At 41.0% G+C, this 17,930-nt stretch overlaps 1 protein-coding gene across 1 annotated transcript in view; it reads left to right on the top strand.

The window, feature by feature from the left end:
* Positions 1-17,930, top strand: part of gria1a (glutamate receptor, ionotropic, AMPA 1a) — a 65,700-nt gene that overhangs the window by 28,589 nt on the left and 19,181 nt on the right. The window contains 4 exon segments of the mRNA XM_018675486.2: positions 246-350; positions 1,407-1,517; positions 5,425-5,631; positions 6,007-6,452. Coding sequence (XP_018531002.1) covers positions 246-350; positions 1,407-1,517; positions 5,425-5,631; positions 6,007-6,452 — 869 coding nt within the window.

Below are 17,930 nucleotides of genomic sequence, written 5' to 3'. Positions count from 1 at the left end.
GTCTGTCATTCACCTCTGTGGGGACCCAGGCAATGTAGACTTTCACAAATGAATACTATACAAACACATGCAAACTATGCTTAACATGCATTGCGTGTAAGCATGACATGCAAACGCCCGCTGCCAGGGCAGGCGTGGAGAAAATGGCTTGTATGAATTTGCTTCGCGGCAGCCATTATTTACCCATCTGCCCGGGCAGTCCGAGCCTGTGAGCTACTTACTCAGTATCTGTGACTCCATTACAGGTCCGTATAGATGGATTGACTGGTCACATTCAGTTCAACGAGAAAGGCCGCAGAACCAACTACACTGTTAGCGTCATGGAACTGGCCCCATCTGGACCCAAGAAGGTAAGCCTGTACCCAGAGGCTCCAATTTCAGATATTTATTCTTGCTCAAGGACTCTATTTAAAAATTGGGCCTGCAAGCATCTCATTATTATTATTTGCTCTTTACACTGTATTCAATAAGGCCAAGAAAGGTCTGTGTCTGTATTTATCAAACCTCTTAGAATTACACTAAGAATGTTCTAAAGAGACAAAAACTGTAAAAATTAAACCAAAGATTAAGACACATTTAACAGGCGACTTAATACTACTTACATTGAAGTGTGAGAATAGGTTTTTAGAACAGCTCTCACCTGATCCCATGATTATTAACTTACATGCTTTGAGTGGGAAAAGGCAATCTGAGAAATGGACTTATTCATTCTGTTTTTAAAAGCTATATGGTGGTATGGTTTTCCTGTGAAAAATACATGTGATTTTAATTCTTCTAAAAAGTTCATTTTATGTGCATGAAATCCTTAATATCTCCAGTAGCAATGAAGAAGTGAAATTAACAACAATGTAATATTTTATCAGTGTATAACCAGGGCTGAAATAATAGGAATTTGGCTGAAATGCTAACAAAATGAAAACCATACTGGAGCAGGACAAAAATGGAGCTGCCGATAGACGAGATACATCAGATAAATCTTATCATAAGATGAATTTAGTATCACACTGACAAGGGCAGTGAGCAGTGACAGTGAGGATGCATGAAAAGTGACAAACAAAATCAGTGTCAGCTTTGTTCGTGTTGTTTGCACCTCTTATTAAAAAGTGGTGTAACATCCTATCAAATGTTAAAATCAAGTACCCTGTTCTGAGTTATACATACAGTATTTTCTCAGATATTCAGAAAACTTCAGATAACGTATTATTCATTGTGATATGTTGTACAATTGACATACATAGGGTGAACAACCACTTTAAGTAACCTCTAAAGCTAAAGTGCATTTTTAAGTCATAACAGAACTTGATAAATAGCTTTTATCCTCAAGTATGTCAGTCATTTTACTTCTTTCACTTTTAGCAGTTTAATAAATACAGGCCCTGGAGTGTGACAAGTTGTCCTTGTCTTAGGTCGGCTACTGGAACGAAGATGAGAAGTATGTGACCACCGCCAGCTTCATGAGAGGCAGCAATGAGACTTACGGCCTGCAGAACAGAACCTACATAGTCACCACTATCTTGGTGAGTCGGAGTAAAATCGAGAGTTTGAGGGATTTTGGGGGGAGGAGGGGCGGTAGAGATGAAAGAGACTGAGACAGAGAGAAAGTCAGGGTAACATTTTTCATTTTCATTTATGATAGAGTTCCTAAAAGTTCAGGCCCCTGAAAGAATTCAGCAGACATCTGTGATTGTATCTCCCCCACCTTCCTTCCTTTCTCATCTCTGTTCTGCTAACTTCTCTGCATCTGACTGATGCCTGCTCAGAATCAGAATCACTTTATTTGGCAAGTACAATACAAGTGCAGAAATTTGTCTTGGGTACACTGGCTTACTGGCATACTGATGGCTTGCACATTCAGTGTACATTTAAAACACTGTCTCTTATTTTATGTCAAGAAAAAGCAAGTAGACTGGAAGGTTTCAACAGTGTCATAGTAGATAGAGTAGTAGTTACAGTAGTTACAGCGTCCTAAATAGCACTGGAGTTATAAAATATATTCTGAGCACTGGAGGATACTTATTTCTGAGGTTGTGAAGTGTCAACGTGTCCTTCATTTCTCTCTCCTCCCGTGTTCTTTATTTGGCTCGATGTCACCATCAGGTTGTTCAACATGACTTGGCCAGAATGTGTTAAGAGTCCTGGCCTATATAACAGAGATGGAGCTGGCAGGGTCTGTGAAGGAGGCTGGGTTTGAGAATAGGGAAGAAAAGATTCAATCTGACCAACTCTCACGGCAGCTACCTTATCCTGACATTTTGTCAAAAGGATGGACATAGTTGGCAATACGTGGCTGATATACAGAAGAGGATAATAAAGATGGTAGCATATCTGTGCAGGTACAGGATGTTCTCAGTGTCTGCATCTTGTTGAAAATTTAATATTACAGAATACTCCATGTCTATAGACGCCTGGAGCCCAGCAGTGGTTCTTTTTGTAGTCCTGGTGTATTTTTCAAGTGGGGAATGTCTTTTATCTCTGGGCATTACTGCCGCCATGCAATTTTGCTGGAGTGAGAACAGGCATAGCTATTCAGTGTGTGGATGAAATGTGTAAATAAGAAATACACACTGGCTGATTTAAGACATTCTGCAGGAGAATTCAGGTCTAGCGGGGCTGTGTGTGTGCAGCTGATCTCCACTGTGAGAGGTTAATGGGGTAAAGGATTTCAACTATGTGCTTCCCTTAAGAGAAATTCACCGCTCGGCAGATAAAGGCTGGGTGGAGGTGAGAGACAATGTAGAATAACAGGAAAAAGCATGGGAACAATCCAATCTGTGCTATCTTATTTTATAGATGTGAGCTCTTACTCTGCAACCTTGTAGCCTCAGCAGGAAACAGCCAAACAGAACAATATATGGTGACATTAACAGTGAGAATCATCAGGTAATGCTGTATTCCCATCGTATCATACAGGCTGTAAATATTAGTTATACAGTATGTAATACAAGTTCCCAAATGGGATAACTGCTCACGTCAGCCTCCTAGTTGCAATAGAAATATGTTCTATGTTCTACAATAACACTAGCTAATTTAGGCTACTTCTACATTTATTTGATGTGTGTACGTGGCTAGCTGCTCTCTAACCATACCAATATTCCATAAGTCCAACGTCACATTGTTAGTTCATTGTATTAAAGTTTTATGATAACAATATCCACTTTTATATATATCACTTGTATTAGGTACTATTCAGTTTAAATTCAGCTCAGAATGAGGTGGTTTCATTGAAAGTGTACTTGAGTTCATCTGATGGGACTGTAGAGCTACATTTGACAGACAAGGTTGGGAGCCACTGATGTAGAGCATCAGGTACACCGTGGAAAAACTTGTAAAATGTGTAGTCTATTGGCATCTAATTAAAAAACATATGAAAATCCTCATTTAAACCCAAAGGTTGCAGTCTCCCAAGAGTACAGACCTAAAATAACTCTCTCTGACATAATCTCCTATCAGTGTCCCCTTTTCTAGGAAGATAAATTGGTTTTCTGTCTTGGAACCTAAGAGAAGAGATAAGGTGTGAACAGTTATTGGGCTGCAGGGAAGCAGCAGAGTTTTTGCACCTTATAACTTTTGCGACCACTGATTCGTCGCTTGAGGGAGCAAGTTGTTTCGCCAGCGTGAGGGTATCACTTGGTGCTGCCCCTAACAATCCCTGCTGTCCCAGCCACAGCACACACACAGACTAAGCCTGGGTTAACAGGAGATCTGGAGGAGTGAAGCAGAACGTGTTTAATGGAGCACTCGAGCTTGGTGTCTTCGCGATCATGGCTTTATACTAAAACCAGGCCATGGCTGGAATTTTAAGATTTAGTTGTTCGCATGCTAGAAGTTGGTTGTTAATGGGACTCACTCAGTTTGAAAATAAGTGCAGTTATTTTAATAGGCAAGAAATGACAGCATTCGGGAGCAAATTGTGTAATTTTCAAAAATCTGTTGAGATCTGTTTAACTTGCTCTCACAAGAACAAAACTGGTTGATTTCTACTATTTTACTTTATGTGTGTGAGTGTGTGACTGCATTATATTTAACATGGTTGAGTGACAGCAGATCTCAGCGGAACAGTTTGAGGTCAATGAGACTGAGCCCCGGAGGACCTGCTGTACGCTATGCCACATCTCTACGTGCACGCATGTGTCTGTGTTCAAGTGTCAATGTGTCAGTGTGTGTAAGGGCACACGTTCGCACTCACGTGTGCGTGTGTCTCTGTTTTCATCCATGGCTGGGAGTGCGAGTGCATAGCCTGCCGAAGCACTGCAAGCCAGACCTTTCTCTTCGCTGTCTCCCCGGGGTGCCGTTTCTCTACCAGTGGGCCTCGGGTTTCCATGTGTAACAATGATTACCCTCACCCCAACCATAAAGAGCAGGAGAACCCGGATAACTGTAACACACAGAGGAAACCCCCCATCACCACCACCACCCCCTCTCTAGACCCTGATGAAATATGGTGGCAGGATTTGCTCAGCTCAGCACAGCCTTAGCTGAAAGCAGGCACACATAACAACTTGTGGGAATTGAGGCTCTGCTAGCGCTGGTGGACAATACAGACTGACTGGAATTTCTCATAAAATACATTTTTTTCTAAAAGTAACGTGAGGCCTCAGGTGTCATGTCAGCTATAATTTCTCAGGGCACCCAATCAGTGTGAGATGTACAAATGTCAGTGTGATATAACAAGAGGAATAGCCTGCCACTGGAGCAGAGGTCAGCGGCGTGTGCTTCACCATCTACATGGCTCACACACATGCACAGACACACACACTCACAGATATACCTCTTCTTCTCAGATGCAAGGTCTTCTCAGCTTTAATAACCCTGTCCAATTCCTCCGCTTCCTCACAGCCTGCACCATGTTATCAACAGTCTTTTAAATGTGGCAGTGCTGTTGTAATGATCATACTTAGGCACCTTTTGTATTTGAATTACACACCATACCTTCAAGGAACAAAGCCAAAATAATACCTTGTAATTTCATAGAATTATCTTTTCTTCCGAAACTTTCACAGCAACAATTATACTTTGGGCCCAGGAAGATTTTTTTTCCAAAGCCTCAGCTCTGAACAAGGGAGAGGGAATATGGGATGAATTGTGCTAAAGCACAAAATGCATCTATAACATCTCTTCCCAAATTTTCACAAAGTATTATTAAAGTTAACAACACACTAAAGCTTTATTATCAGCCATAATATTGTCTTTAACTTAATTGGCTTAAAAAATTGTCTTGCTGTAAATGCTATGTTAATTACAGTCTTGACAGCTTGTGTCAAGAAATGCGTATCAGTGTAGATTTTGTCTTCACATCAGTGAAATTCTTAATTACTTCAAAAACAGTTCACTTATTTCCTGCATCTGATTTTTGACACCTGACATAGAATTGATGCAAATGGGGGAAAAAAATGTTTTTACTCATGATTTCCCTTCATCTGACAGGAGTCTCCATATGTGATGCTGAAGAAGAACCATGAGCAGCTCGTGGGAAACGATAAGTACGAGGGCTACATAGTCGAGCTGGCTGCGGAGATAGCCAAACATGTGGGCTATCAGTACAAACTGAAGATTGTTTCAGATGGCAAGTATGGAGCCAGAGATCCTGAAACCAAGATGTGGAATGGCATGGTGGGCGAACTGGTGTATGGGGTGAGTAGACAGATATTTGCGTTGGATTACTCCCCATTTAAAGCTGGAAAATAGACAAAACCTATTAAAACTTTCATGCCTCAACAGTGATATGCCAAAACCAATCAATTATACTTAGTTGGCCAAGTGGTAATATCAAAAAGACAGGGACACTGAGAATTATTGACTGCAACAATTGGGATTGTCCCCTTTTCTGCAACCGAAGACTTACTCTTCATGTGCTCTGTGAGGCTGTGCTCAGGCACAGTGATTCTTTGGGCCTAATGCAAATATCCATTAACAAACACATGCTGTAGAACATAAAAGACTGACTGAGATTAATGGTACAGTGTACTTCTGTTCATACAATGGTCTGCCTTTGGTTTCTTCCATCAGAAAGCAGACGTGGCTGTGGCCCCTCTGACCATCACCCTGGTCCGTGAAGAAGTCATCGACTTCTCCAAGCCCTTCATGTCCCTCGGTATCTCCATCATGATCAAGAAACCCACCAAATCCAAACCCGGTGTGTTTTCATTCCTGGACCCGCTGGCTTACGAGATCTGGATGTGCATAGTGTTTGCTTACATTGGCGTCAGCGTCGTCCTCTTCCTCGTCAGTCGTTTCAGCCCGTACGAGTGGCACGCTGAGGACTACGAGGAGGGGGGTGAGCCGCAGACTCCCACCCAAGCTTCGGCCACTAACGGGGTGCAGCAGGGCCAGACACCAACGCAGCAGAACACCAACCAACAGAGTCCTGAGCAGACCAACGAGTTCGGCATCTTCAACTCCCTTTGGTTTTCGCTGGGCGCCTTCATGCAGCAGGGATGCGATATCTCACCACGGTAAGAAATTGAGGCCACAAATTTTGATGCACTGCATCCACGGTCCTTTGAATCCATTCTTTTGTTTGTTGGTACACAAAGAGACACTCAGCGCCACCTACGTACAATATATTTCTGTCTGCCACACCAACGCTTCAACATGCTGTTTTGTTCAACTCAGTTGGGCTTTGTTTATTGAGATTCTCTTCTTTGCCAGTCACTTGTCATACTGAGCAATGATAAAAGTTTGATAAAGAGCAGCAGAGGGAGTTTATGATATGGTCATGCTGCAAAGTGTTATGTTTTCACTCTCCTGTCTCCAGACACTTCATGTGTTGGTGTAAACATGCCATGAACTTCTTGAACTAGAAAAACTTGTTGGTAGCTCCCCCCAGTGTTTTCAAAATGTAAAACCCAAATCTATCTATCTATCTGTCCATTTATCTACTGAAGAATCAAACTATTGATCTGACTACCTGTGGGTAAAGGCAAATATTAGACCCTTGAAAGGCTGTTATGAAGGATCCTGGTGTGAGTATTGAGTGGTATGTGTTGGCTCCCCTCGAGTGCTCTCATGAGCTGTGGTATGAAACCATTCTCAAAAGGTCACCAATTAAAAATCTCATTAAGTGTCTGAAATTAGAGACACTGAGGTCGACTTTCTGAGCTTTCCAGAGGGACTAGCAGGAGGAGATGAGAAGATAATGTCAGTATTATCACTGTAAGCTCTGAACCAGCAGAGACAGGTTAGGTCATGGGTAGACACAGAGCTCCTTGTCTTTTTAAACATTAAGCTACATGTATATTATGTATAAGTGCAGTGTGGTGGTTCACGTATGCATTATGTATGTACAGTGTAGTTCCTCTACTGTGCGGCTGATGTTTTTTCTTCAGCTTTGAGTAGAAACTGAAAAAGTTGCTAATATCACTATCCCTTCATAAATACTGACATGTACTCAAGCATTCTGTTTAAACAACTTGAAAGAAATAGTTTGACATTTTGGGAAACACACATTCTCTCTTTCATTGCTGAGAGTTAGATAAGATCAGTATCACTCTCATGTCTGTACAGTCAATATGAAGCCAGAGCCAGGAGATGGTTAGCTTAGATTAGCATAAAGACTAGAAACAGCTAACCTGAACTGGGACTCCCGCATCATCTAAACTGATCAGTGTCCAACTGAAGCAGACATGTTGTGTTGCAAGTCTCCAAGGTCTGAATGTAATTATTTGTTTAGAAGGGTGTTGCACAGGAATAGCAGTGGTGTTCAGTCACCTGACTGAATGGCTGAAGGTTAAAGAAATTATAGCAATGTGCAACACTCCATTTTTATCTCAGCTTCCATCTTGTGACATTTACAGAATGTATTTGTGCTTTGCTCTTACCTTACACAAATATCAGAAGGGAGAAAATCTCTGCACCTACAGGCCTGCATGCTGCACATAGGTGCTCAGCAGCACATGATGTAGGTACTGAATCCCTTCTACCACAGGCCTTTATTTGATATTTACCATGTTTTGCCTGGAGACTCTGCTGAGCTTCACGCAGGGTGAAGCCTATTGTCCGAGTATATGCTTCTCTTAAAGGCAAAAAATGCATCTCCAATAACTATTGATTTCCTTGTACGGCTTACAGAGAGAGGGAGAATGTCACTATGCTTCTGCAAATTGTCTGTTCCCTGAGGTTTCTCTTTTCATGCACACACACATATTTTTTGTGTGTAACATTCATGTGTGTGAATGTAACTGTATGTGTGCTTGACCACACATGGATTCACACATATTTTTCTGCTATCTGCATTTGTTTTGCCTGGGGGGAAGCACCTCTGACTGCAAAATTAACCAGTTTTAAGGCATATTTCATCATTGCTTCCAAAATAACTGTAACAAGACTGTTAGCCTGAAGGTCCATTTACCTACTAATAAAGAGAGATGTGACACAGTAGCGCCAAAATTATGTCGAGTTTTGTCTGCCTGGTAACAGCAGCAGTTTTTGCTTGAAGTATTTTAGGATACTTAACCCACACCAGAAAGCACCCAGACATGGACTGGGACTTGTGTATGTTCTCATTTAAATAGGTTTCAAGTAGTACAGAAGATTCACTTGTCATCAGAGAGGGTGGCAGCTTTCAAGGGCTCAAATCCTCCAAGGACTTGAATCAGATATCTTCCTGTACTCACTGTGTCCTTCCAAGGTGACTCTCAATGTCCCTCTTTGTGTTGGTAATGAAACCCTGTTTGGGAGTCAGAATGGAAGCTTTGAATAAAAAAAGAAAAAGAAAACACCACAAGTTGGTTAGCGTGTGCAGCAGTCCACGGTGTAGCGATCAGCATGGTGGAGGCTGGTGTCTTGAAAACCAACACAGTGAATGTTTCACCCCACTGAATTCTGCCCTGAAGGAAACATCTTCCCCTTGAAAATTTGGGTGACCTAGTTGCTCTAGTTAGCACAGCACGTATTCACACACGGAGGTGCATGTTGATGTATCTCCTAAAGCACTATCAGTTCCTCTCCTAGATTTAAAAGGACATGTAATGTTATCGCTCGTGTTTTGTCAGATGAAAGCAACAGTACTTGTAACCTTGCATCTTTCATTGTCAGGGTTTCACGTGAACACAGTGTACCATTTCACTGGGCTACTGGGAGAGCTTGAGAGAATGAGGTTTTTGTTTTGGAAATCCAGAAAGGCTTCTTTTCTTTGTTGTACAAGTGTCTGCTCATTCCTTTAGATTTGTTTGGCCTAAGCTTATTTATGTTCTTCCTCTTTTTTAAAAACACATTTCATTCATTCCATTTTATGAATTTTACAAAAAGTATCACATCATTACACATAATATCAATACAACTCTCATAAAATAGTCCCGTAAGTTAGATGTGATGTGATCAAATTAAGATGCTTTCCCAGTTTTCATGTGGTCTTATAAAGCCAGCTTCTACAGAATTGAATAAAAAAATAAATAGTGTGGAAAGTGTATCTCAAGTTTTCAAACAGATAATTTTAGGTATTTGTATTGATACATCATTATCGATGAATTAACCTGTAAGTACTTTATTGTTAGCTGATTAAAATCTTAGTCTAAAAGGTAACTCACTGTCAGATAAATATAGTTGAGTAAACTAAATATTTCCCTCTAAAATGTAGTAATCACTTTGCTGCTAAGTCAAGCTCATAAGCTAGTTAGGCAGCAGGGTAGGTAGCATGTATAGTCCTTGTTCGGCTAAGCAATAGCAGAGGTTAATCACTGTGTTTGTACTTTGGTTTATTACATCAGTAGCTCATTGTCGTTGCCCTAGTTAACAGGAGTTAATTGGCTGATTTTGGTAGCAACGGTTGCTAATAGAGAAGAGGGGAGGCACTGGCTGTCACTGGCTAAAAAGTTAGAGATTGGTGGCTTTGTGACAATATCTCTGAAATGAAAAGTGGCATAAAATGACAACTAACAAATTTTGAAATAAAATGTGATGTGAAATAAAATTGCCATTGGGGAAAAAAGAGTCATAAAATAAAAACTGAGTTTTGAAAAAGGGCATTATGATATAAAAAATATTATATAAATAACGGAATAAAACTGAAATCCAATAAAACTCTTGCTATTATATGAAAATAACATTTCATAATAATAACTTGAGTTTTAATCATTTCCCCCCAAAAATCTATTGGTTCATATATATAGTTTACAAATATTAGTCAAATGATTAATATTTACTTATGTTTTTATGTAATATTGAATGCTTTGTGACTCAACCACTGACAATTTATCATTGTCTTTTTGTTATAGAATCTTATAATAACAACATGTAGAAGACATTTTAATTATGAAACCGATGACATTTTCTGAGCAGGTGCTTATAAACCTTTATCGCTAACAGGTGAAAACAGAATGTTCTAGAGGTGCATTCAGCTCTCAGGTAGGCAGCTGGAAGCACTTCACTCTTTATGCTTCTCCATTTAATCAGAGACAAAAGGCCAAGGAACAACACTGACGATCCACTCTGTCCTGGATTAATCAGTAGGCGTGTTTAATTTCCCTGTCTGCCTGTATCAGCTTGTGTGCGTGCGTGTGTGTGTGTGTGTCGGCTGGTTCTATCAAAAGCTAACACTTACTGCCATTTTTGTTGTCTGCTGCATTACCAGTATCTGATTGGACCAGTCTAAAGGCATCTGTACATCACAGTTTACAGGCAACCCTGTGTGTGGGCTCATATAGTGTCTGTCTACGTGCTTGTAGGCATTCTTTCACACATTGATGTGATGCATTAATGCGTACAGTACGTAAATGTGTGTGTGTGTGTGTGTGTGTGTGTGTCTTCTCCCCCTGCTATTTATTCTCTGTGAGACCTTGTTTACTGTGCTCTTTCTAAATGTCAGCACTGTCAGTCAAGCCTTCCCATAAGCCCTAGTCCGTGCTGTTGGGCCCTCCTTGTGTTTATCTCTGCAGACAGGTGGACTCTGAGAGTGACCACCCCCCTGACACCACCACCACCACTCCATCCATCCATCCGTCTGCCCATTTACTTCCTCTCCGATCCCCTCTTTTCAGTCTTTTTCTCCACTCATCTGCTCAGCTTTCCATCCTTTTATGGATCCCTTTTCCAGTGGTTGTGTTTGGTAAAGAATTTATCGTGTGTGACAGTTCCCCCTCTTGTGTCATGGCTTCAATGATGCTTCCTGTTTCATGTGGCATACCTCCCTGTGCCAAACAGCTGCACACACAAAGACACGGACACAGAAACTGGAAGACTTTTTCATCAGTAATGACAATATGTGCTTTTGTCCGTACAGTAGTCAGAATCAGAACTGCTAATCGCATCCTGCCAGATTATTGCAGCTCGGGCTTGAAATCTAATGGGACCGCTGCCGATGGGAACATCAGTGGAATCATTTTACTGTGAAGCAACTGCAGGAGAAGAGGTACTGACTATATGTTATTACAGCACGAGCAAAAAACATAGCAGACAGGAGGAAGTTTGGACAACTGGCAGGAATAAAACTAAAGAAAATGCAGGAGCATATACTGCACATCAGCTGGACCTGTATCCAACATGACCTTGTGGATTTTGACTCGGCTCTCAATTTCCGTGTGAAGCTTGCCGGGTGGGAGCTCTTGGCAGGAAGAAAACTTGAGCAAAAGGGCGTGGGTTCATGATGTTCCTCCTGTGAATGTGTTTTGAGATGTTTATATCTGTGTCTGATGTCTGTGTGTGTGTGTGTGTGTGTGTGTGTGTGTGTGTGTGTGTGTGCGTGCCTAGGTGAGTGAGTGTGTGTGCATCTGAACTGTATGGCCCTGTGGAGTTGTCTCCTCTCCTCAGCGTCTGTGTGTTGCTCCTGTTACATGATTGTAGACTGAAATAAATCAGCTCTGTCACTCACACCCTGCCTGCCACAACAGCAATTTCTCAGTCTGGCGGTCAGAATCATTCAATAATAGATTGTGTATGTGGTGTATTATGGGTAACCTGGGGAGGGTCAGTATTTTTCAAACTGAGTTTTTTGTTATACATTAATGCTTGTTTTCCCCTTTTGACGCACTAAACAGGAGAGGGCAAGAACACTGTAGCCTCAGTCTACACACAAAAGAAATTCTTTCAATAGCCAATTAATAAATTCTTAAGACTTCGACCCAAGCAAGGCAACATTAACAAGAGTCAGTAACAAAGATACAGATAGCACCATAGCAGTGGCCTTGCATGTTCTTGGACATTAACAATGTTCCATATATTTTACAAACTATATTATTGCTGACCGTTTTCCAAAGCAAACCATCATTTCCAAAAACTGTGATATTTTTTATGTCAGAGTGTCCTTGAACACCCCACCATGGAGAGCTTTCAGAATGGTCGCTGCTCGCAGCTCCATTGACGATGGGTGATAATGGAATTTCGGCAAAGAAAGACAGCAAAATGCTCACTGTGGGGAGGAATCTATCTCACTCAAGTTTACACTTCTTTTCAACTTGGTGCTCTTGGAGCACTCAGAGGGAATGGAAACCAGTGGCTGCAATCTGTCAAATCTAAAAAACCTGGATTTACTGTAGTCTACTTTACATGATCTGTAGTTAATAGGTTTAAGTATGCAAAGTCTTGCAGGTTGTCTTGTAAGACTAGTGCAGGTACTATTTTAATCCATTTTATTTTTGCAGATTTCCCTTCCTGTTGCTGTGTGTCTTGGTTTTTATTATGAGATGCGTTTCTTTTCCTTTTACTAAGATTTTACATAGCTCTCTGTACTTTGCACAGAAAATGCTCCCATCCATACTGCCAAACACTCCATTACAGAGTTGTTATCATTAATGGAATGTTTTTTATATGTTGTATGATTAGATACGAGCAGCTGTTTGGTTGTTAATGAAGTCCACAGGGACGAACCAAGTAAATTCCTGTGATCAAGGAAATTATTGATCTTTCATGAGGATCAATCTGGTATAACACTGTGTTATTGTTGTTATAATTATCTTAATAACATGAAATTAGATCAGGTTACACACCACTGAGTTACATAATTGTGGAGTTAGTTGCTGTGAAAGCAGTTGGGGAAGACTTGGTAGGAAAGAATCATTTATTCATAAAGAGACGGTTCAGTTTAGTTCACGGCATCATTTATGTTTTATTTATCTGGAAATCACATGAAGGCAACTTTTGATCATACATGCGTGCACATTCACCAACAGAAACAAGAGAGACGCACGCATACATACACATAGACACAGACACACCCCCTCAGGATTTCACTGGGGTATCACACTTTGTACACAGACAAAGACACCATCCCCTCAGAGGCACATACTCTGTCAAATCTGCATTTAAAACACAGTCACACAGAGGCACACACATGTTTCCAGCGGCAGGGAGGATTTTTATTTATTTTTTTTACTTCTGCTTTAATCAAACTGTGACAGTATATGAATGTCTTTCCAGCAACCATGAATTATACAACCAGGCCTGAGGCCACATGGGAAATCTACCTGGACCGGAGGAATCATTGCCAATAGTTTGACTGGAAAGATAACAGGCATGTGTCTGTTAGCTTGTAAGTTGAAAAGAGACTTAATGAGAGCTTTCCTTCGGTAATAGCAATTCTATCCTACTATAGGGGTGGTTGCCCTTATAGAAAGAAACGCAGAGAGAGAGGGAGAGGAGGAGGAGTGAGATGACTAAAGTCTCTCTCAGCTCAGCTGTACTGTTTGGAGTGCAGAGTGTGCTGCCATGGCAACCATAAAGAGACACAGATTTTTCTTTCAGAGCAGTGCGGCTTCACATCAAGTGTCTCCAGTCTGTGTATGACATGTGTGTCATCTCTGTGTTATTATACAGCCAGATTTAATGCACTATAAGTCAGTTTATAAATATGTGCTCATGGTATTGATTTTTCAGTGAACAGTTGTGATGTATCTGTGTTTGGATTCCTGTTTTCTCGCTGGAGTGACTAAGAGGCTGTGCGTATGTGTGTGGGCGCGTAGCGAGCGCTCTCACACCTCGCCAAGCACTGACTTATCTCAGGTTACATGAGGCTAAGACAGCATCCGTGATATCATTCAGCGAACACGTGTACAGCCGCAGATACGAAGATTACAGTCGTATCTCAAACATATCGATTCCTTTGCACCAACACTCAGAATAGCTTCATTGTTTTGTGTTCATGCTCCACCGCTCCACCGCATGTTGCAGAGGAGCCACTTAACTCAGCTGCTTCTTAATGAAACAAACATGCACTGAACAATTGCATAGCATTTTGAATCTTAATGCTTTTGTCAAACTTTCCGTAGCGCACTTGAACGAGTGTAATTACCAGATTTTGGTGTGGTTGCTGCAGGCTGGTAACAGCATTATCATAATATTCTCTTTTCAACTCAATGGCATGGTAATATTGACCTTTAGAGGGAGAGAGAGAGGGAGAGAGACACATTAATAAATCATTATTTTCTGCTCCTTGCTTAAAGCTTGCATGTTAGCTTGGCCTTGAAGATGAAAGCACTCTAAAAATATACAATCTAACAATTGTGAGACCATCAAAACAAAAGCACAGGCAAACAAAATCAGAAGTAAACCTACCACTTAACAATATTGGACACATCACATTCTCATCCCCCAGAGCCTCATTTAGCAATATCGAGACACAATGGAGTGGCGGAAAGCTGCAAGCACACTGTAAGCGTCAGCTAAGTGCGTTTTCAGAAAGTGTCTGTTGTTTCCTGTGGCCTCTGCTTGCACTAAAAGCATTGTGTGTTGCACATCAAACCAATTTGGCGTGCCTGCTCCAAGCTTAGTTCAATTTTGGAGCCACAGCGGAGGACCAAAATTGCCCTTTTGCGTGTGGTTTGAGGAACCGCAGTGACCTATATGGAGGCAGAATTACATAAAAAGGTAATCACATTTTATAAATACTTTAGTCTGGTTAATTACCCTGACATGCCCACATTATTATGCATGTTTTCAACAGGCTGCTTTTCGCTGAGGAGGCTACAGGGAATCGAGAGGCTTAATAAAACTTTTATCAAGTCATAACATTTACAAGCAGCTATGGCATAGTCGAGGAAACACTAATTAACAAAAACCCTGTGATATACTGTAAGTCAGCAAATACAGACACTGTGCACACACAACTTGGGAAGGTGACTGTAGAGCTGTGTAGGTATATCCTTCCAGAGATAACTAATGGAATCACTGTAATTTAAAAAAGAGTTTTATTTTGGAGAAATAGCCAATGGGAGCAGCAAGACAAGATGCATTTATTCACTTAGATTTGTGTTTGTCGACAGAGGTCTTTGTGTCACATTCCTTCTTCTGTGGTCTTGTGATCATAATTGAATGCTCTCTGATGTGGTGTTGATATAAATAATGCCCTAGTGTTGTGTTTTTTTTTCTTCATAACTCAGCCATAATTTTCACATCTAGTGAGCTGTGGTTGCTAAGGACATTTCCTGCAATTCATCACAGCAGTGGTCAATTAGTCAGCACATACTCACTAACACTTAAGCCTCTGTTATTACACTTACGTATATGTGTATATGCCTCTCTGCCTGCTGTATCTGCGGATTGTTCCTGTCTCTGTGCCTGCTTTGTGTTCACAGGCTCTACTTTGCCAGCCACTGTCACTCTCATTCTGTCTCCTCGATTGACTGGTACAAAATAAGTCTTGTCCGACCAGATATATCGGGAGTGGCTGTGCCCAGTCATTAGGAACATGCAGCTGTCTCGCTAATTTTTTAAGAACCAAAAAAAAAAAAGCAGTGTAGCAGAAAACTCCTTTTCCATCCCTGATTTGTCCTAGAATCACACCATAATTAGAGACCATTTTCTTTCTCATTTAAACCTCTGTAATTCCTAATCCATTGTAATGTGGCCATTACTGGCTCATTTTTTACACTTGCTAAAGTCATTAGTCATTGCTAATTACCATATCGAATAGAGGAGGCCAGCCAGGGGAATTCTAATGAGAGTTTAGTGCTGCAGCAGAATCTCTGGGAACTGTGGGTGGAGATCACATAACAAAGGATAAAGATCTGGATCAGACATGGAGAGACGGTACAATTCATTTTGCTTTCCACCAAAACATTCAAACCAGGATGAGTGTTGGTCTCTGTACTGCCTGAGCACACAAGCATCAGAGCATACACTCTATGCTAGGGTTGGATTTGCATTTCTTAGTTGTGAAAATACCTGGATTCAGGTATAATCAGCATGATAATAATAATGTTATGATGCTATAATTAATAACTCATAATGCCAAACCCACAGATAATAATCACCTGACTCTGCAGCTTCGCTCAGCTCTATGAAGTGTTTCAGCGTCTTTCAGCTCATTGCTTTGGTTCAGTCTCGCTGCTGTCGTCAACCCCTGTTTCCAGACACAACAGCAGCTGTTTTCTTTCATAGCACTCATTTTGATGACTCACTTGCGGGATACACCCCATGTAGTGAGACATCTTGCTCATGCTACACACAGAGTCGAGGTTAACAAAGTAACCTGAAGTGTTCAGCAAAAAGTTCACTGTTTCTGAAAAAAGCCACTGTGCAACACCAAGAGAAAGAACAGACAAAAGTTAGAGACTAGAACATAGTGGAGTTAGTGGAGACCAGAGTTTAAAGGAGAGGGAATACTGGACATATACAGGTGACTCTGTTGCATCATATGCAGGATGTGTAAATAAGCAACTGTTTGGTAACACTATCAGCTTTATGAAGTAAGTCTTTTTTTTTTTTTTTTTTTTTTTTTGCATTGCCCACAGATGGCCAAAAAATAAATTAGTGCAGGTTCAAGGTTTTAGGGCTGGGTTATACTCGTATATTATACTCCGTTATACTCAAGTATGACGTGCTCAGAAAGTGTTAAATGGCTACACTCGAAGCTGGAGTGAAAAGCTGGCTGCATAGAGAAGAAGAAGACGTGACATTGTTTGAAAAACATTTTCTCTCCAGGAGACATTCAATGTGTTAAGTTTGAGAGAGAAGGTCAAACCCAGCGTCCTTTCACACCTCAACGCAGCCAGCCAATCGAGAAGTGGGCGTGCTTTCGGAAAGTTTCAGTTGGTCGCGTGCAGGCTCCCCTAACCAGATGTTGGCCATCTGACAAGCAGTTTGGACAGGCCCCATCAGAAGTGTTCAGAACATTTCTTAGATTGTCACTGTCTGAGTTACACATCTTGAATATTTAGTTATTTCTGACTTGGGTTAGCTAAAATTGTTAACAGCTAAACCTAAGTGAATTCAGTTAGGGGTCTGAAAGAGTTGAGTACTGGATTCCAATTTGAGAAACGCTGTTAAACTCAAAACTTACTATTGACCTCTTATTCATAATCTGTTATTCAACCAATTATTTTTTTATTTTTGATGCCCAGAGAGTGTTGAAATTTTCTCAATTCTCAAAAGAGCAAAATAGACAGATCTTTGAGATTTAGAGGCTTCAACTTCTCTGGTATAACTGCTTCTTAAATGATTTCGATAGTCCAATTATCAAAAATCATTGCAGCACTAATGATGTGCGTACGCAGTTGTATTGTATTCCTGTATACATCACTGATGTTGAGCTGGTGCTTTTGCTGCTCCCATTACTAGTCCTTTTCACAGTAATGCAATAAAAGAGACAGAGTGAATAATTGATTAATCATTGCCTTAACAAGACTATGAAATTACAGTGCTACTTGGAAGATTCCCCTTACTGTAATAAGACAGCTTAGTTAATGTTTTACCGAAGCACCAAGGTTGGCTGCTGTGCAATAATGTATGAGGAGCGGAAAGGAGGCTCAAAGGAAGCGAGTTCAAAGGGAAACAAACAGAGACAAACAGGTCTGTGTTTGCCAGTCGCTCTGCTCAACTAGGGAGGAGGACTGCTGCAGGAGAACCAACACACACCCACACACACACGCACACACAAACATTTCTCTCTCACACACACACACACATACAGCCCCTTTATTTTTCCTCATCCCAGTCACACAGCAAATGGTGACCCGGTTGTTCACACAAACACACACATACACACACTTACATTGTCCTCAGGA

Source organism: Lates calcarifer, linkage group LG8 (genome assembly GCF_001640805.2).
Source record: "Lates calcarifer isolate ASB-BC8 linkage group LG8, TLL_Latcal_v3, whole genome shotgun sequence".
In the NCBI taxonomy this organism is placed as follows: Eukaryota; Metazoa; Chordata; class Actinopteri; family Centropomidae; genus Lates; species Lates calcarifer.
The sequence above is the reverse complement of the archived record's forward strand: the minus strand, read 5'-3'. Positions and strand labels throughout refer to the sequence as shown.